We start from the raw sequence: 21147 nt of genomic DNA on the forward strand, positions 1-21147 counted from the left end.
CTTGTTTTTAACAATACAGGTAGCTTGATTCCATTTTATCTGATTTGTATGATTTTAGAAAGTAAAGTACGATTAAGGACATTACCTATTGTGGTTAGTTATGGAATTATGGACACAAGATCTGTTATGTGGGTTTGATTTTGACGAACAATTAGATGCTTCAATCTAATGTTTTTCCCCCTCACAAATGTCTAATGGCATAGGGGAAAAATATTTTGACGTCTTTGTAGGTCAAAGTTGGCATTTTATCTCGTCTTCTTATTGATTAGATAGGTAGCTCTCTGTTTTATTCTCTTTTGGTATGTTTTTGTTAAGTTTTTTTTGGAACAAACTATTTATCCCTCCGGTCTACAACTCCAATGTTGACATTGATGTTGTTATCAACATACAAGGTTCGTTCTCGGAACGGCTGGCTTTCTCCTGTCCTGTCTTCCTTCTCTCTTCGCTTTCGGGACGATAATACCCTTCAAGCCTCTTGGAAAAATAATAGAAAGTAAAAAATCGCTCTGCGGGAGTAAGGAGACTTTTCAGTCTTATTCTGGTTATATGAAAAGGGTATATTCTAATCTATTCAATATGAATTCAACACGAGTTGATAGACCAGGGGGTTAGGGTTAGTATTATTATCATTTTGAATAGTAATGTTGTTTATTGACTTTTACGTATTGATCTTTTACCTACCCACTACCTAATATTTATTTTCTTGGGGTATTCATTACTCTTGAGTATTTGTAATTTTACTTCTGTGAATAGACTATTTATTTTTTAAATTTAATTAGGATTCTTTTTAATTTAATTTAATGGATATGTACATTTTTCTCCCTATTTTAGGTAAGTCCCAATACCTATTATAATAATTTTACTGTGTAAAATTTTTCAAGTTTAGAGGTTTAAATTAATCATTTTTAGCTTAAAATATATTTTAATTTATTTATAAAAAATATTCAACGTGTTTTGTCTTGTTTTTTTCATCTGTGGTAGGGACTCGCCTGGAATGCAGAAGGACGTCAGTTCACATCCCAACTGTGGCATAAAATTTCATTATCATTTCAGAGTTTGACCACAAAAGGTTCGTTCTCGGAACGGCTGGCTTTCTCTTATCCTGTCCTCCTCTCTTCAATTTTTTTTTTTCATCTGTGGTAGGGACTCGCCTGGAATGCAGAAGGACGTCAGTTCACATCCCAACTGTGGTATAAAATTTCATTATCATTTCAGAGTTTGACCACAAAAGGTTCGTTCTCGGAACGGCTGGCTTTCTCTTATCCTGTCCTCCTCTCTTCCATTTCGAGACAAGACCACCGTTGTTACTGAGCTCAAACCTCTCAAAAAAATGTGATCCTAGACTGAACACTTAATTTTAATGTTGGTAAATTAAATCTAAAAAGGTAATGGTCTAGCATCTAGAATCACATTGGAAAATAAAATACTATTGAAGATCTATGAGTTGACTAAAAGGTATTCCAAACTTTTCTTAAACACCTAAAAAAAGAGAAATCAAGGAAATTACAAGAGGAGAAACTAAAATTGATATTTGAACAGGATACTAACAATATTTGAACAAAACTATGGTTCAAATTTATGGTTCAAATTTGTTCAAAACTATGGTTCAAATTTGTTCAAATATTTGAAATTTGAACAAACTTCAAGCCTGCATTTCCAAGCTACGATTCTCTTGTACAACACGGTTTGCGCAAACCACTTTGTGCAAGTGGCCATACACAAAAAGCCCACTCTGAGGCTTAGGTGTTGTGACAACTGCCCCAAGGGATGGGTTAGGCTTATACGAATCTTGTGCAAATGGCTTGAGCGTGTAAACCCACATGGTCACACATCACACGGTACTCGACTAGGACATGGTCACAGATGACTCGGAACTATCCGACTGACTCGACGTACTACACAACGGACACACGACAAATCCCGTCGAATGCCGAACGCACATCGTGTGAAACAGATGCCCACAGGGGTAGACAAGGAGCCCGTTGTGTTTACCGCTCAGTAGCGCTTCGGACTTGAGAGGGAGCGAACAGAACAGACAGAGAGGGGAAGAGACGGCGTTGGAGCTAGTTTGGGACGGGGAAAGAAAGGTGGAGCTGGTTTGGGACGGGGAAAGGAAGGTGGAGCTAGTTTGGGAAGGGGAAATAAAGGTGGAGCTAGTTTGGGACGACAGGTTGACCCGGGCGCCCCAGTGGGCTAGGATGGACTCGGTTTGTACCGTGACCAGGCTAGAGGAGTCTGTGAGGTGTCCGTTGCAACTTACGTTGGCGAGGTCCAACCGCAAGGCGGACTGAAGCTTGGTCAGATTCTGAAAACAATAGGAAGTAACCGCATTATGTAGATATCACAGCAACTTTCGTTTAATTAAAAATTTATTAAATATAAACTGCACCGCAGGCGATTTTTTCCACTAAAATAATTCAAAAATAGAATAGAATAGTATATACTTACTATATACCCTGATTATACTGCCTGAATGAGACTGAAATGTCCCTTTATTCCCGCAGTCAAAACGAGATCTTATGTATTTGGTACAACATTTTTGAAATAAAATTACATACATATCTCCGGGACTCCGGGGAGGAGAAAAAAGGGGTTTAACGTCACTGTATAACTGCTAAAGTTTTTACTAACGGAAGATTTATCCTCCACTCCATTCGGCGTCAATCCGCCTGCTCACAATAACCTCACCCAGCCTAAGTGGGGCTAGGAAAAGCCTCATGTGCTGATAATTTTTTCTCGGTCCACCCCGCCCTTTTCTCTCCCTCACTTCCATTCTCTCAATTTTATGTAGCTCTGATCTCTTCTTTCAACATGTCCATACCGCCGCAGTCTCCTAAAAGTTTAGTGTAATATAAAAAGTAAGGGTAAGGGCAATCTGGAGCGAACACCTGCCTAAAAGTGTTAAAGCGCCGAAAAGAAGTAAGTAAGGAGTGCAGAGTCGTTTGTGGAGCAGACAATAAGTCATCTACAGTTTCATCTGGAAAAAAATTTGGGCTTTTGGGCAGAATTTCAGATACATAAAAAACTCCCCCTGGTATGCTGAAAAAACTAATGTAAAATTTAGTAAAACTTGAAAATCACTTTCCCGTCCACCTTCACTTCCAGGTCTGGTATCTGAGCTTCAGTTTTGGAGCAGACAATAAGTCATCTACAGTTTCATCTGGAAAAAAAATTTGGGCTTTTGGGCAGAATTTCAGATACATAAAAAACTCCCCCTGGTATGCTGAAAAAACTAGTGTAAAATTTAGTAAAACTTGAAAATCACTTTCCCGTCCACCTTCACTTCCAGGTCTGGTATCTGAGCTTCAGTTTTGCGTGGAAGACATTCACGACTCGCAAATGCTCGAGGCAATTCTCCTGCTCAACATTAAAGTCAAGAAAGGGTTCTGTCTAAACTGCGGCAAACAGGGGGCCGAGAATGGGGGCGCCCTGGATTGGACAGCGCTGAGTGTGTTCATTTTGAAATGTTTGGGTGCCGAAGAAACCCTCCAGCTCCTGCAGAAATATGCTCAATTCATCCCTTCGTTACAACTCGATCGAAGGTAAGGGATTTTGATTTTTGTACCTATAGCCTGTTTCTAACCAAACTTTTCTGTTCTTGGATAGGCATGGATGTAAAATAATGTGCCTTGAAGTATTGCAATACGGTACTGAGGTGCAATTTTTTTTTCTCTTAAAAAAAAGACGTCTTTGACCCATAAAATGCATAATATTTTGGTTTGACTGCTTTCGTTAAAGGGACTTTTTAGTCTCATTCGAGCAGGACAAACGAGGTATTCTATCTATTCTAAAATTTTTTTTTTCTCTTAAAAAAAAGACGTCTTTGACCCATAAAATCCATAATATTTTGGTTTGACTGCTTTCGTTAAAGGGACTTTTTAGTCTCATTCGAGCAGGACAAACGAGGTATTCTATCTACTCTTAAAAAAAAAGACGTCTTTGACCTATAAAATCCATAATATTTTGGTTTGACTGCTTTCGTTAAAGGGACTTTTTAGTCTCATTCGAGCAGGACAAACGAGGTATTCTATCTATTCTAAAATATTCCACCATCAGTTAGGTACAGGCAGTCTAATTAAAGTATTTGCATGGAATGGATAACAATGTAAGAGCTAATCGTCATTGAAAGAATGGTCCGTATTATTTCAGATTCTATCAAGCCTGTGCCCTATCAGCCATGGCCGAGTCCAGAAGACCTGAGTGTGAAAGTTTGCCGTACTCTGTCATTTGTGCGGTCACTAAGAAGGCAAGTCCAGAAGAAGATGCTTCCGTTCTGTTGGGAACCCATGTAAGTTGAATTTTCATCTGGTATGAAAGTGAAGTGTGGAGGAAGATCCAGGAGAGGAGACTGCGGCGGTATGGACATGTTGAAAGAAGAGATGAGAGCTACATAAAATTGAGAGAATGGAAGTGAGGGGGAGAAAAGGGCGGGGTGGACCGAGAAAAAATTATCAGGACATGAGGCTTTTCCTAGCCCCACTTAGGCTGGGTGAGGTTATTGTGAGCAGGCGGATTGACGCCGAATGGAGTGGAGGATAAATCTTCCGTTAGTAAAAACTTTAGCAGTTATACAGTGACGTTAAACCCCTTTTTTCTCCTCCCCGGAGTCCCAGAGATATGTATGTAATTTTATTTCAAAAATGTTGTACCAAATACATAAGATCTCGTTTTGACTGCGGGAATAAAGGGACATTTCAGTCTCATTCAGGCAGTATAATCAGGGTATATAGTAAGTATATACTATTCTATTCTATTTTTGAATTATTTTAGTGGAAAAAATCGCCTGCGGTGCAGTTTATATTTAATAAATTTTTAATTAAACGAAAGTTGCTGTGATATCTACATAATGCGGTTACTTCCTATTGTTTTCAGAATCTGACCAAGCTTCAGTCCGCCTTGCGGTTGGACCTCGCCAACGTAAGTTGCAACGGACACCTCACAGACTCCTCTAGCCTGGTCACGGTACAAACCGAGTCCATCCTAGCCCACTGGGGCGCCCGGGTCAACCTGTCGTCCCAAACTAGCTCCACCTTTATTTCCCCTTCCCAAACTAGCTCCACCTTCCTTTCCCCGTCCCAAACCAGCTCCACCTTTCTTTCCCCGTCCCAAACTAGCTCCAACGCCGTCTCTTCCCCTCTCTGTCTGTTCTGTTCGCTCCCTCTCAAGTCCGAAGCGCTACTGAGCGGTAAACACAACGGGCTCCTTGTCTACCCCTGTGGGCATCTGTTTCACACGATGTGCGTTCGGCATTCGTCGGGATTTGTCGTGTGTCCGTTGTGTAGTACGTCGAGTCAGTCGGATAGTTCCGAGTCATCTGTGACCATGTCCTAGTCGAGTACCGTGTGATGTGTGACCATGTAGGTTTACACGCTCAAGCCATTTGCACAAGATTCGTATAAGCCTAACCCATCCCTTGGGGCAGTTGCCACAACACCTAAGCCTCAGAGTGGGCTTTTTGTGTATGGCCACTTGCACAAAGTGGTTTGCGCAAACCGTGTTGTACAAGAGAATCGTAGCTTGGAAATGCAGGCTTGAAGTTTGTTCAAATTTCAAATATTTGAACAAATTTGAACCATAGTTTTGAACAAATTTGAACCATAGTTTTGTTCAAATATTGTTAGTATCCTGTTCAAATATCAATTTTAGTTTCTCCTCTTGTAATTTCCTTGATTTCTCTTTTTTTAGGTGTTTAAGAAAAGTTTGGAATACCTTTTAGTCAACTCATAGATCTTCAATAGTATTTTATTTTCCAATGTGATTCTAGATGCTAGACCATTACCTTTTTAGATTTAATTTACCAACATTAAAATTAAGTGTTCAGCTTAGGATCACAGGATATGGTAGAGTGACATAACATCTAATAATTTTCTATGGTATCATAGACATTTTCTATGGTACATGGTACATACAAAGATCTATGGTACATAGCAAAAATTTGACGCCACACAGGTTTACCGCCATGGGTGGACATGTTTTTGTTTGTACCATGGAAATTTTCTATGGTACGAAAGTAGCAAAATTTGACGCCATACGTGTGGTCATGTCAACGAAACCGATCACACGGTATGGAAGAGTAAATTGCCAGATATTGTCTCTCTGTCATATCGTGTGATCTTAGCTTTAGGATATTTCAAATTTTCAAGAGAAAAACAACGTTCCTCTGCAATATGGTCGCAGAGCTCATTTGTGTGAGAAAATGTCAAAAAAAATCCCCCAGAAAACAGTTTTTTTTTAAATTGGTTTTCTAATTCTAAAATTTGCACCACCATTTTCGTGATCCTGGTAAAAATCAATACTCCATACTTGGTAGTGGTTTAAAGCCACTGCAAGTAGTGCTAAGACAGCAAAGGCTTTCAGTGACAGGAGTTTCACCCTCCTTTCGGTGACAAGCTACTCGCCTGCTCACATTAACCTCACCTAGCCTGAGTGGGGTCAGGAAAAGCCAGCAGTATGTGATTGTGATTGGAAAGACGGTCACCCAAAATAAATTTTATTACTTGGCTTGTACTCGAACTAGCAACCCTCGGAGCCAAAGACTTGAAAACCCGGGTCCGAATTACACTGTACACTCTAAACATTCCACTTATATTAAGGTGATTACCATTTCGTACTAAACACTTTTTGAAATACACTTTAGGTAGGTAATTCTCTTATGTTAATTGACAATCTAACCCCCCCCAAAAAAAATATTACTTGGCTTGTACTCGAACCAGCAACCCTCGGAGCCAAAGACTTGAAAACCCGGGTCCGAATATTACACTGTACACTCTAAACATTCCACCTATATTAAGGTGATTACCATTTCGTACTAAACACTTTTTGAAATACACTTTAGGTAGGTAATTCTCTTATGTTAATTGACAATCTAACTTTCATTTAATTTGTTTCTTTTTTTCCCCGAGTTGAGTTGTATAATTTACTCATGTAGAGTTGTGTTTTCCTTTCGAAATTTCCCTTCCTTTGAAGCTTGTTTGCCCTCTTTTGGCATGATAGCGTCTGTACTAAATCATAAAAAATCCAAGATGGCGCGCCATCGGAATCGTTTCCGTTTCTGAAAGGAAAACACACCTTAGTATTAGTAGAGTGATGTGCTTGAAATTGTTGATGTTCATTCTTATAGATGTCCACCACGCGTACCTCATTGGGCCAACCATGATAATAATATATTTCTAATAGGACTCAGCCTAACGATATGGTTAATTCATTAGCCTGACTTCTCTAATAAAATTTGTCAAGCGTAACGAAATCTGAAAATTTGTTCATTGGCAATACCGTTCTTTTCGGGAATCGGGCACCAAAAATAAGAATCCTTTAAAAAAATCGATGAGTTATGTATCTCCACCTCGAGAGAAAAAAAAAAAAAAACTGAAGCTAGTGCGATTCGAACCCCCAAGTCTCAGAGTTGGAGTACCTAATGTTATCAATTTCAAGCATCCTCTATGTACAAGGTGGCTGAAAAGGCTGCCTAAATTTTGTCTCCCCTCAAGCCATTTTTGAGTAAAACGGGTTTTCTACCATGGTATATTATTAAGAATTGGAAGAATCAGTTACAAAATGAATCATATTGATCTCCGTGGCCGAGTTGGTATCATACTAGGCTTGCACGTTGAAGGTCTCTGGTTCGATCCAGGCAAAGTCATTATTTCGGCTGTGTGCTAGAAGGCGGTTTGCACTCAGCATCGTGATGACAGTTGAGTAGCTACTTAAATCGAGTGAGTAGCGACCAGTAGTGGTATTGCTCTACTCTGGGATCCTCTTTTTCAGCCATCTTATTACACTTGTGTCATATCTTGATATTATCTTTTGTTTTAGATGATAGAATATGTTGCATTAACATGTTAGATTCTCATTTAAACATTACAGGATGCGTCAGGTTATGTCCGCTTTTATTCTGTTCATCACAAGATCTTTTTTTTTTATAAAGAGAAGAAAATGTTTTCAAATGCTTGGAATTGATTGCCAGGCCATTTTTCTGAGGACATAAATACATACCCAATACGTAGGGATCTATGAGTTTTTAGAACAAAAGGTATAGTGGACGGGCTATTGTATTCACTTCGGTGTCTGTCTGTCTGTCCCCATAGAAGGACTTATCCAAACCTGGTAGACCTATACACTCACTCACTCACACTCACTCCGATGGCGTATTAGGGATATGTGAATCCCGTGCCGACCAGACTGCTTGCCTCCAAAGAACTCTATGTGTCTTTTTATCTGCAATCTCATGTTAAAATCTTTGTTAACCCCGGTGTGACTATTGTACCCGAGGAACAGCTCAGGTATTCAATCTCCTAACCCGCAATAGATTGAACACGGAGTACGCCATTTTGATCATTCGGACCATGTATTCATGACTACACGGAATCAAACCATTGAGGCTGTGATAGTCATGTGTCTGATTCAGAAGTAACAGCAGCGGAATGACCTTTTTGGTTTTGTTGGAGCACTTGTACCAGGGACTGTTGTAGAGGGCAGATCTCCATGTAAGATTAAAAGATGCAAGAAGTTCCCCAGCAAGGAATACAAATAGAGATGCCATCAGGAATCCGATTGATTCTAGAATGAATTTATTGTAAATAACAGTGGAGAGGAGTCCAGGCGTTAGTAATGCATACATACAGGTACATAGTAGTGGACCCATCAGTCCTGTGCGTAATATCCAGGTTACTTTCAAATAGGAATCAATCTGCAAAATCAATAGAAAGTAAACATAATGAAGTGGTAAATTTCAAAAGAACCAAGTGTTAAGAAAACCAATGTTCACACATGTTACGTTCATGGGAGACACTTGGGCAGTGTGTGTGGCGGGTGGCAGGGCGCGGTGACGGCGAGCCTGAAGAAAGCCAGCGTAGTTTGTCATCTTGGATACCAGAAAGAAAAATAGGTGGAACGAAGTACATAGTTATAGCCAATGAACTGTCAGATTTTTGTGAAAGGGTATACTTCCCTTTTTAGCCCGTCCTTCCTTTATTATTACGATAGTAATGAAAAAAGGTATTAGCGACGGGCTATTGTATTCGCTTCGGTGTCGTCTGTCTGTCTGTCCCCATAGAAGGACTTATCCGAACCTGGTAGACCTATATATCAAATTAAAGGTCTTTTTACCAGGAACACGAAAGTGGTGGTGCAAATTTTGTCCAGAAAACCAATTAAAAACGAAGCAGAACAATATTACGGATCCAAAAATGCAATAATCGGAAAAAGGGCGAAAGTCGACTTTCGCCCGTTTTTCAGTCAGCCTCTCAATTTCAAGTAAGATTTTGATTAACCTCACCCTCAGCCTTTGGTCGGGAAAAGCCCGCAACGCGCGATTATCCTTCTGGTCACCCAACCGGATACTTTAACTGTGCCCAAAGTTACTTAACTTGAGCGATCCAACCTCTTCATCCCATCTCTAAGTTCACACACACTACTTACACATCTCTTATTTATTTGACTATACATGTAGTCCGAGATAAATTGGACGATTGTCTTGTAGCCCTCGGGGTGGGAAGGGTTGAGTCGCCACCGGACCACGTCGAACGACATCGGGTTCTTCACTTTCTCGTGGTAACCCTTGTCCTGGGTAGATAAGAAATGGTTATACATGTATATTGTAGAAGTGGAAAGTTGACGTGTATTTTCCTTTTGGAAACTAAACCGATTCCGATGGTGTTCTTGGAACCCCTATAGTTAAGTACAGGCGCCAGAACCGGTTCCATTTCCTATAGTTCCCCGAAAAGGAAAATACACCTTTGCTTTCAGAAATGTAGTTAAGAACACATTTATTATGCAGTAATGAACAGCTAGGTACCTAAAATTAGTATCGATCTTTTAGGCAATTAGAAGTTCAAAAAGTCTTGGTGCACATTAAGTTTCCCGAAAAGGAAAATACACCTTTGCTTTCAGAAATGTAGTTAAGAACACATTTATTATGCAATATGCAGTAATGAACAGCTAGGTACCTAAAATTAGTATCGATCTTTTAGGCAATTAGAAGTTCAAAAAGTCTTGGTGCACATTAAGTTGTATATCTGTGGAATTAAAATGCCATTAAATATGGCATTGTGGGCGTTACTTAACACAAGGAATCGAATTTTGTTGTATTGCACATTGATTTACAAATTGTTTTTCACACTTATTGCCGAATGTATAGAGATTTTTTAATTTCATATGTTACACAAGAGATGGGGGAAGGACGGAGTGTGCAAATTGAATTGATATGTTGATCGGAAAAAGGGCGAAAGTCGAAAATTTGAGAAAAACGCGTTTGGTTTGAAAAGATAATTCCTTAGCCCATGAGTTGGTTTACAAAAAATCGTTTAACTCCGTGAAAAAAGGAGCTATCAATAAGATTTTTTTTTTTTCGAAGCAGAACTGTATTGTTAAAAACAAGTCGTATTTCCCCCCCTCTTCTGAAGCTCGCTTCCCCTCTCTTTTAGCGTGATAGCCTGTACAAACCATAGGAACTATACACAAGAAGCCCACTCCGAGGCTTAGGTGTAGGGGCAATCAGTCCTAAAAAGATGGGTTAAGTTTGAACGAAACCATAGGAAATCCAAGATCGAAATCGGTTCCGTTTCCCAAAGGAAAATACAACTCAAATATCCTTAAGAGAAGATATGAAGGTATTGGGAAAATGGGAAGGCCTTCACAAATCAACAATACGGAGAAGGAATTAAAATCAGTTAACTCCCTAGGTATAAATGAGTCACTCACTGACTGAATAGTTCACTCAAAAGAGTAGAACTGTTTCACTAGTAGTCCACTTACAAAAGTAGTACTGTTTCACTAGTAGTCCACTTACAAGAGTAGTACTGTTTCACTAGTAGTCCACTCAGAGCAGTGCAATAGTCCTAAATTAAAATGGTGGTATTGTTAAAAACAAGTTGTATTTTCCCCCCTCTTCTGAAGCTCACTTCCCCTCTCTTTTAGCGTGATAGCCTGTACAAACCATAGGAACTATACACAAAAAGCCCACTCCGAGGCTTAGGTGTAGGGGCAATCAGTCCTAAAAAGATGGATTAAGTTTGAACGAAACCATAGGAAATCCAAGATCGAAATCGGTTCCGTTTCCCAAAGGAAAATACAACTGAAATATCCTTAAGAGAAGATATGAAGGTATTGGGGAAATAGGAAGGCCTTCACAAATCAACAATACGGAGAAGGAATTAAAATCAGTTAACTCCCTAGGTATAGATGAGTCACTCACTGACTGAATAGTTCACTCAAAAGAGTAGAACTGTTTCACTAGTAGTCCACTTACAAGAGTAGTACTGTTTCACTAGTAGTCCACTCAGAGCAGTGCAATAGTCCTAAATTAAAATGGACGCGGCACATAAGGGATCAGGAAGAAAGTAGTCCACTCAAAAGAGTAGTCAGCCGTACACGGGATAGTTGTTTGTTAAGGTCACTCAGAACTGACCTGGTGTGTTGAGTTACCACTGAGGAGTACCAGGGTGATAGTATCCATAGGAGTTATACTCATACATACACGAAGGTAGAGAGCTCATACGTCTCCTCATCTCTTGTTCTCTCAGATGTTGCTTGAGCAGATTGCAGAACGGGGACTTGAAGCACGCGTCATCACCACACGGGGAGGGGCCAGACGGGGGTCTCAGTGGGGCCGAAGGTGGGTACCCTCCGCTCGAGGGTGGCGGGTCCCTGGGCGCGGCCGGGTAACTTGGCGGTCTCTCCCTCGGTGGATACGGGAGCCCGCCAAGGCCGGGAACTCCCACAGGCAAAGCGTAAGGTCATTCTTGGCCCCGACGCAGTCGTTTCGCGCTAGGCTCTGACAGTTCCCCATCTAGAGAATCGTCGTACGCATAGTCTGGGAGCCATTTTTCCAACATGTGCTCGAAATATTCCTCGAGGTTCTTCGCGTCGCTGTATTCCTGATCTGTTTTGGCGTAGTAGACGAAGGCGTTTTTGAAGATGAGCCGAATGTCCGAGATAAATTGGACGATTGTCTTGTAGCCCTCGGGGTGGGAAGGGTTGAGTCGCCACCGGACCACGTCGAACGACATCGGGTTCTTCACTTTCTCGTGGTAACCCTTGTCCTGGGTAGATAAGAAATCGTTATGAAAAAAAATCCCCCAGAAAACAGTTTTTTTTTAAATTGGTTTTCTAATTCTAAAATTTGCACCACCATTTTCGTGATCCTGGTAAAAAGACCTTTAATTTGATATATAGGTCGACCAGGTTTTGATAAGTTATGGGGACAGACAGACACCGAAGCGAATACAATAGTCCGTCCACTATACCTTTTATTATTACTATCGTAATAATAAAGGAAGGACGGGCTAAGAATGAAGTGCTGGTGGAAGATGGAAAGTAAATAGGAAGATATGACGTTTTTCATTGTACCTACATTGAATAAGTATATATAAACAAATGTTGTAGATACTTACCAATGTACACCAAAATCATCGCAATGGACATATACTTGACTAGATAGTTCTCTCTTTGTTTATAAGCAACTACAACTTGGTTCTTAGTATGGTAGATACACACGGCTTCGAAAAAGTCAGCAATGCGTAGAAATTTGGTCAGGTTGAGTTTCAAATAAACTGATTCTAATATGTAGACAAGGACCAAAACCGTCTCAATGGATCGCTCACATAACTCAGCCACATCTCGTATGGAATAGAACAACGTGTTAACTAACAAACTCATCGTGCCGACTAACATGAGAATGCTGACACCGGTGGAATAATAGCTATGAGCAACATTCTTCCAGGGTTCCTTGTAGAAATGAGGCAGACTGATGAGTCCCATGATATGGGCCACTTTGAGTATGGATTTCCAAGCATGCTTATCCCGTCCTATGTTATAAGCCATAGTAAGGAGAGGATATCATGAGCGAGCCCTCAATTTGAACCAGAAATTAACTGCGGCGCGGGCAATTTTTAAAAAAAGTAATAGCAAAACTACTAAAATAGGCCTGGCCCGATGTTTTGAAAATTCAAAATCGAGACACCCAAGGGCATATTCTAATTAAGAATTTGTTGTAGATAGACATACACTTTTACTTACATTTTAATCTAATTAAAGCTTAATGTAAAACAGCGCCGCAGGCGAAGTTTTTGAAAATTTGGTCTACAATCTCCAGAAATCCAGTCACACCAAAATTCAAATCAGCAGAGCAGTTTTTTTTTGAGACTATCAGAAGTTCCTTCAAGGTTGCATATCTTTTTGATTTTTTCTTCCTATGCCCATCGGGAATATATATGATGTGTGCAGTGTGAAGAAACAAGTGGTATTTATAGCGCTTTAAATGCACCATTTCCTTACGGAACACTGAAGTTATTATAAATTGAAACAAGCTGGGTCCGTCCCTCCGGGAATTTTTTAGCCCGTAGTTTATTCGATCGTGATTAGAGAAAATCAGTACCTATGGATGTGTGAAGAAACAAGTGGTACTTATAGCGCTTTAAATGCACCATTTCCTTACGGAACACTGAAGTTATTATAAATTGAAAAAAACTGAATTTAATAGATGTGTATGGAGCAATCAATTCCTTACAATGGAAAGTACATAATTATGTATAAAGCTCACCATGACACATAGAAGAATAGGAAAGTAGTTACGTTCTAACATAAGTAACATTGCATGATTACTATTGTAATAATAAAGGAAGGACGGACTAAAAAGTAAAAACATGGTTGTCAAGTTCATATTGGGTGCCAAAGCCGACTGCCCAAAGTAGGGGACCTATGGTCTATGGTAGGTATATTATTACCACTTTCACCGCATATAATTACCCATTGCCGACTGCCCAAAGTAGGGGACCTATGGTATATTATTACCACTTTCACCGCATATATATAATTACCCATTAGGTATAAGCTTACACATGGACTGCATATCAAGTTATCATGGACCTTACAGATGGTGTTCATCTTACTCAATTCGGGCAACACCGAAATTCCAGATGCCCACTTTCGCAACCTTTTCACCAGTAGACTGCAAAAGCTTCCAGACACACCAAAAGCAATCTATCGAAAAAGTATCAGGGAATTTGACGGACGCACGACGCTTAAATTCCGGATAAAACTTCTTCCTGGTTGGTAGCGTGTCTGCCTTCCAAGTGCTACGCCGCGGGTTCGATTCCCGCCCGAGGCGGATTTCATATTGTACTCATAATGTTCGTTCTCGGAACGGGTGGCTTTCTCCTATCCTGTCTTCCTTCTCTCTTCCGCGTCGCAGCCGAAATTTTTGAGCTACAATGTTCAGAAAACCACTGCACCACTGGGGTTGGTTTTATGTAAATACTCACGTTTCCAGCAGCTCGTGGTCATCTGGTCGTGGTCTTCGTGGTCTCGTGGTCTGGTAGACCTATATATCAAATTAAAGGTCTTTTTACCAGGAACACGAAAGTGGTGGTGCAAATTTTGTCCAGAAAACCAATTAAAAAAAAAACTGTTTTCTGGGGGATTTTTTCAAATTTTCTCACACAAATGAGCTCTGATCTTGAAATTTGTCGCGACGACCTATGAACTCAAAGCGAGAAAGTTTTAGATAATTCAGCTAAGATAGATAACAGTCGATCATTTAAGACCGGCTTTAGCGTCACCTATGTTAAGCTACGCCGAGGAAGGCCAAAAAATGGATGGGTGACTTAAACATTATATTGGGAATAAATGATAACTCACCTTCCTTCTCATGAGTCTCAACTCCTGATGATATTGAATGAGTTGCTTCATGAAATAATATTCATACTCTTGATATACTCTACTATTTAATTCCTTTCGTCTCTTTCCTCTAAACAGAGATTCCACTTCAACGTATTCCCCTTTCCTGACATTCATGTGGAAAACACGCTGCCCGCTAGGATTATAGTGAATAGTTCCCATTATCTTGGTATAGTCATTTAGTAGATCATAGTGAACTTGTAGACTTATCGTTGTCAGAGGCATCAAGATCAGAGCAATGTACCCCGCGACAAGTATCAATAGTCCCAAGCACATTTGCATGATGCAGAGAGGTACATAATACCTCATCTCAGTGATATCAATGAAGGGGATGTACATATAAATTGGTAACGTGTTGTGAGGATTCTTCCACTTGTCTACTCTGTATTTGGGCGAATAACCAACCGCATTACCACAGATCTGATTGTGATTGGGTCCATATAACAAACAAATATGAGCGAATGTCCCAATGCTCTACCACTATAATACGTTAAATGTACCAGTTCCCGATGGCACACTGAAGTTAAGCTACGTTGCGCGTGGTTAGTATCCAGATGAGTAACCATGTGATGGCTTTTCCCGTTCCCTCTTCGGCTGGAAATAGGCTGGTAGCTTGTCGCCAAATGGAGGGTCACTAAGTTATACGATCACATTTACTCTCCTAAACAAGCTGGGTCCATCCCTCCGGGAATTTTTTTGCCCGTTGTTTATTCGATCGTGATTAAAGAAAATCAGTATCTATGTACCTACCTAATTTGTTTAATATAATTTGGCACAGACTGACAGACAGACGACACCGAAGCGAATACAATAGTCCGTCCCTTATACCTTTTTATTACTATTGTAATAATAAAGGAAGAGGGACTAAAAAGGAAAAACATGGTTGTCAAGTTCATATTGGGTGCCAAAGCCGACTGCCCAAAGTAGGGGACCTATGGTATATTATTACCACTTTCACAGCATATATATAATAAATTACCCATTAGGTATAAGCTTACACATGGACTGCATATCAAGTTATGAAACTTACCTACCTGGGATGCCTCATCTTTCTGACGGAAAATTACAATACCCAGAAGTAGGTAAATATTTACCTATGCTTATCTATATCTAGGGTAAACTAGGTACCCCTAACATTAGGAACCTAATACTTGTGTAAAGTAATTATGCACACCTATATTATTATGAATAATGTGCATCACGAAAGTCCACATCTGACCTTGTGGGGTTTCGTGTTTTAAATTTTCATTCTGAATTTTCTTTACAAAATATCCATTAGGTACCTACAATGAACGCACTAACAACTAACACTTAACAGTTTAAACCGTTTAGACAGATAAGTACTTTAATTGACATACTCAAAATTTAATCTATCAAAGGCCCGCTGTACACGTTATGGTCATTATTAGAGCCCTGGCTTGTGACCGTAACTTGTGTGACGGGCTTATCCATTACAATGAACGCATTAACAACTAACACTTAACAGTTAAAGTTTAAACCGTTTAGACAAATAAGTTTGTACTTTAATTGACGGACTCAAAATTTAATCTATCAAAGGCCCGCTGTACACGTTATGGTCATTATTAGAGCCCTGGCTTGTGACCGTAACTTGTGTGACGGGCCTAACTGTACCTACTAAACTTACAGCAGTGAATAAGCATTCAAAAACCTAGGTAACATTCATAATTTTCGATGACTGACATTTTTCAATCGAGTAGGTAATTACCTAGGTACATGCATACCTATATGTACCAGGAAAAAATCTGATGTGAACATTACACGACTTGCTGAACTAAAAAAGAGAGGAAGAAGATGAAGAGAGAGAACAGGATGAAGCTCAATGATGCGGTGGTTAGCGCTGTGAATCCAGAGGTTGGTGGTTCGATTTCAAGTCATCTCGAACAATTTTTCCCGGGGCTATAAAAACGTTGAACGACATTTGTGACGAGCATTCAAGTAGTACCTACTTACGATAAATTACTTGCATTTTTTCCATCCGTTAAAACAACAGATCATTCTCAAGAACAATCCAACTGGTTCATATTCTTGTTTCCCGGACAATATCACCTTGTTTACCTCAAGACCAGGAAGACATGTGCTGTATAATTTATTCAGTAAAGGTACCTACTAAACTTGCAGCAGTGAATAAGCATTCAAATACCTAGATAACATTCATAATTTTCGATGACTGACATTTTTCAATCGAGTAGGTAACTACCTAGGTACATGCGTACCTATACCAGGAAAAAATCTGGTGTGAACATCACACGACTTGCTGAACTAAAAAAGAGAGGAAGAAGATGAGAGAGAACAGGAAGAAGCTCAATGATGCGGTGGTTAGCGCTGTGAATCCAGAGGTTGGTGGTTCGATTTCAAGTCATGTCGAACAATTTTTCCCGGGGCTATAAAAACGTTGAACGACATTTGTGACGAGCATTCAAGTAGTACTTACGATAAATTACTTGCATTTTTTTCCATCCGTTAAAACAACAGATCATTCTCAAGAACAATCCAACTGGTTCATATTCATGTTTCCCGGACAATATCACCTTGTTTACCTCAAGACCAGGAAGACATGTGCTGTATAATTTATTCAGTAAATACAATACATAATTCACGTAACGTCAGATAGGAAGTGTAGTAACAAGAGTTCATATTGAGTTTTCATCTGGGCTGGTTTTTTGTCAGGTAGGTAGTTCTATTCCGAATGGAAACACACAGGTGGGTAGGTACACCCTTGAGGACAGTGGTTACTTTTTTGTACGTCAAAAAAATAACAAAATCAATTACCCAATTTGAAATTAATCTTACAAAAACTGCTTTTTTTAGAGAGGTTTGATCGAGGGAGGGAACTGTAACTAGTAACTAATAAGGTCCAATCGTCCCGAAACCGAAGAGAGAAGGGAGACAGGATAGGAGAAAACCAGCCGTTCCGAGAGAGCGAACCTTATATCTGTTTAGGATAAATTCCTCCCTCCGGAATCGAACCTGCGACCTAGTGCCTAGTGCTTACCTAGGCTGACACGTAGATTTATTCTAGTCTAGTCTATTTAAGTGACGAGTTTTAGCTCATCTTATCTGCTGAGATGTAATTCGCCATAAGGCTAAGGTTACGTGATCAATCAACTGGAAAAGTGAATATTATTAACCTCTTTCGTCCAAAACGGTTCTTTAGGTTTTTTTGTGAACAGTAGAAAGAGTAAAATGTACCTCGGCACCGCTTTCGCCATTAGGTAGGTACTTCAAGGCATATTCTTTTACATCCATGTCTATCCAAGAACGCAAAATTTTGGTTAGAAAATTTCGCCCTGGCCGGGCTCTTGACCACTCGGTCACGATAAGATACGCTGTCTCCAAGTTAAGGAATTCCGCCGCCGCCACAGAATTTGTCCAGAGTGAAGATGGATCAAGGGTAGTAGGATTCGCCACACAGTTGAAGAAGAGATGTGTTAACGGTTCCCTCTTGGAAAAAAGAATCCACTCTATCTCCCACATCCCTAGAGATTCGTAGTTACACCACTGGGCTAAACCCAACGACCTTTCGCATAAGTACCCGCACTTAGGCAGCTAATGCTACTGGCGAGTAGTGAGGTACTTACTTCCTAAATAAATAATCACCCCGGGGTGTAAACTGTGACATTAGGGAGATAATTCAGTACAGTCGAACCTGGATCATTCAGAATACCTTGATACCTTTTGATTGAGAAAACGATACAGGCAGGCTTTTACTTTCCTTAATTCCTTATCCTATAATAACTTACCTAATAAGGAAAGTAATGTATTTTCAATAAAAATTAAATTTACCTGTAAAGGATTTCGTCTAGATTTCTAGAAAAGACGAAAAACTCTTCAGGCAAATGAGAAGGGGAAATCGGTTCCTTGAGTTCCCAATTATTCAGGTTCGACTGTAGGTGCTTGGTTATGGCAGACATTACAATGAGGACTTGGTGTGGAACCCCCGCGGTGCAATTGTTGCTAATTCCAGTGTCATTGATACAAACGGACCGAGTAAATGAAGATTATCCGATTATATACATATCTCTACTTATGCTCAATACCTTATGCTTCAATTTTATTACTATGATAATGATAGTAGATGGAAATAGGGGACGGGGCAGACCGAAAAGAACCTAACGGGGGATGAAGTGCACAACAGGGCTGACTGGAAGAGGCTGGCGAAAAGCGCCGACCGCACTTGAGTGGGAAAAGGTGTAGAAGAAGAAGATATGGAGAATCTGTTTATCTAGGGACCTACTCCTACCAAATTGGCATTGGGTTTCAATGCATGGACATCAAAAAGTTTACCGTTAGCCAAGAGGTAACGCGCTTGCTTGCCTCGCAGAAGGTCCCGGGTTCGATGCCCACAGTCGACAAAAGTTTGTACTCGCTTTTCGATTGCAAACATTCCAACGGGCTACTTTCTCGTGTTCTTCTGTTGACCCAGGACCTGAATGGGAAGTAGGTATCATGTCTCTTATCGCCGATCTGATGAGGGGCATACTACAGGATGGGCATGCTATGACACAGGCCACACGCGTCTAATGTACCAGTTGTTTCATTGCTACGAAAAAAATTCATAATGGGAAAACACAAGCAATTTATCAAATAGGTATGTTCAACACGAAGAAAAGTTTCTCATATTTTGAGTCCATCATGAGTATCCCATTGGGATTAGGAATGTGTGACACACCCGTTTGACGCTTTATTGATGACATTAAAGTCTAATTAAGACGTTGTTATAGTCGTAAACATTCCAACCAGCAGTAAACAATAAAACCCATCGGAGATACAGAAGACAGTATAATAAATGACATGTCCTTCAGTAAGATACTCAATAAACATATTAGCATGGTAAATAAATCAGCATCTTGGTACTCATTCTCATTATTCAGTCGTAAAAACTTGAGATGTTCTGAATCAACAAGGTAGCAAGGTTAGAACCTGTGTATTCCTAACTGCAGCGTTTCCAAACTTATTAAACAAAGAGGTTCAGTGAACTGTAGAACTGAGAGGAAAGGGGCCCCTAAGAGCCCTGTTGGGCCCCTGATGGAAACTATTACCCAAAGTCCAATGAAAAGGAAGTTCAAGTTGATAAGAGTCACTCAGCCAGCCTACTTCGCTTGCAAGGTATAAGTGTCTTGTAAGGGCTAGGTCATGGGTTCGATTCCCACCCGGGGCGAACTTTATCCTAAACAAATAAGGTTCGTTCTCGGATAGGCCGGCTTTCTCTTATCCTGTCCTCTTCAATGGAGCAGTTGCAAATGGGTAAAAATTATAAATAAATGGTCGATTCCTATGTAAAAAGTTGGGAAAAATCCAAATCTGAGGTCAAAACTACGAAAAAATAAATGTAAAGGTCGAAAATTCAGACTTCAGAAGACCTCAGACTTTACGCAGTTGTTTTTTCGTCCGTTAGGTAGCGCCACTATGCAAGCGCGTTAGCGGAGGAGCAGAAAGAACTGCGCAGAAACGTATGCGCACAAACATATTAATGCGTTACCTGCGAGGGAGCTTTGCTCGGAACATTTAATGTGACGTCATCGCCTACGGGAGCGTATGCCGTGACGTCAGAGTTCACGATTTACCGGTATTTTTTAAATCGATTTATCTCGGGAACTAAAAGTCGTAGAAGAAAAAAAAATCCGTTGGTCCTCATTTTTCCTGCTCTATGACTTGGAAACATCACCCAAGTAAGCGCAACTGATCTATTTTGAGAAGATTAGACCTCCGTAGTTTTTTTTTTTTTTTTTTTTTTTTTTTTTTTTTTTTAGAGGGTGCCACCCTTTTTTTTTTTTTTTTTTTTTTTTTTTTTTTTTTTTTTTTTTTTTCATATGTCGTGACGTCAAACTTTACGATTTATCGGTATTATTTAAATCGATTTATCTCGGTATCTAGAAGTCGTAGAAGAAAAAGAAAATTTCCGTTGGTCCACATTTTTCGTGCTCTATGACTTTGAAACATCACACAAGTAAGCGCAACTGATCTATTGGGAAAATATTATTAATAAAAGGTCGATTCCTACGTAAAAAGTTGTGAGAAATCCAAATCTGAAGTCAAAACTCCGAAAAAGTAACTTTAGAAGGTCGAAAATTCAATTTTTAATTGCCGTTTCAATTAAAAAGTTCATAGAGTTGTGACGTCAGACTTAATGTCAAAATGCGCAGAAACGCTTGCGCACAAACAAACGAAGCGTGAGTCATGAATTATGACTTCATCGCCTACGGGAGCATATGTCGTGACGTCAAACTTTACGATTTATCGGTATTATTTAAATCGATTTATCTCGGTATCTAGAAGTCGTAGAAGAAAAAGAAAATTTCCGTTGGTCCACATTTTTCGTGCTCTATGACTTTGAAACATCACACAAGTAAGCGCAACTGATCTATTGGGAAAATATTATTAATAAAAGGTCGATTCCTACGTAAAAAGTTGTGAGAAATCCAAATCTGAAGTCAAAACTCCGAAAAAGTAACT

The 21147-nt window shown here is 39.8% G+C and overlaps 2 protein-coding genes across 3 annotated transcripts; one reads left to right on the forward strand and one right to left on the reverse strand.

Moving 5' to 3' along the window:
* Positions 1-3260: 3260 nt before the first annotated feature.
* On the forward strand, positions 3261-5837 carry LOC103504883. The gene is made up of 3 exons (XM_017449885.2): positions 3261-3542; positions 4150-4288; positions 4873-5837. Exons 1-3 carry the CDS (start codon positions 3340-3342, stop codon positions 5329-5331), a joined length of 801 nt encoding a protein of 266 aa, XP_017305374.1. The 5' UTR covers positions 3261-3339; the 3' UTR covers positions 5332-5837.
* A 2372-nt stretch (positions 5838-8209) lies between these two features.
* On the reverse strand, positions 8210-15043 carry LOC103504878. Of its 2 annotated transcripts, none has more exons than XM_008469178.3 (2): positions 14635-15043; positions 8210-8686 (listed from the first exon to the last, which is right to left on the reverse strand). In XM_008469178.3, the coding sequence occupies exons 1-2, from the start codon at positions 15010-15012 to the stop codon at positions 8276-8278; spliced, it is 789 nt and encodes a 262-aa protein (XP_008467400.2). In that variant the 5' UTR covers positions 15013-15043; the 3' UTR covers positions 8210-8275. The 2 variants fall into 2 exon arrangements, with proteins under 2 accessions (XP_008467400.2, XP_026676123.1); XM_026820322.1 differs by lacking the exon at positions 14635-15043 and adding an exon at positions 12390-12673 and having other exon boundaries at positions 8416-8686.
* Between the last annotated feature and the right edge of the window lie 6104 nt (positions 15044-21147).

The sequence above is a fragment of the Diaphorina citri genome, unplaced genomic scaffold (assembly GCF_000475195.1).
Source record: "Diaphorina citri unplaced genomic scaffold, Diaci psyllid genome assembly version 1.1 scaffold138, whole genome shotgun sequence".
Taxonomy (NCBI): domain Eukaryota; kingdom Metazoa; phylum Arthropoda; class Insecta; order Hemiptera; family Psyllidae; genus Diaphorina; species Diaphorina citri.

Bases quoted from the DNA above. Each gene is read 5' to 3' on its own strand.
- LOC103504883 (XM_017449885.2), top strand. From the start codon at position 3,340: ATGCTCGAGGCAATTCTCCTGCTCAACATTAAAGTCAAGAAAGGGTTC. The intron at 3,543-4,149 runs GTAAGGGATTTT...GTATTATTTCAG, and splicing joins TCGTTACAACTCGATCGAAG to ATTCTATCAAGCCTGTGCCC. The intron at 4,289-4,872 runs GTAAGTTGAATT...TATTGTTTTCAG, and splicing joins CCGTTCTGTTGGGAACCCAT to AATCTGACCAAGCTTCAGTC.
- LOC103504878 (XM_008469178.3), bottom strand. From the start codon at position 15,012: ATGTACATCCCCTTCATTGATATCACTGAGATGAGGTATTATGTACCT. The intron at 8,687-14,634 runs GTGAGTTATCAT...TTGATTTTGCAG, and splicing joins TGAGACTCATGAGAAGGAAG to ATTGATTCCTATTTGAAAGT.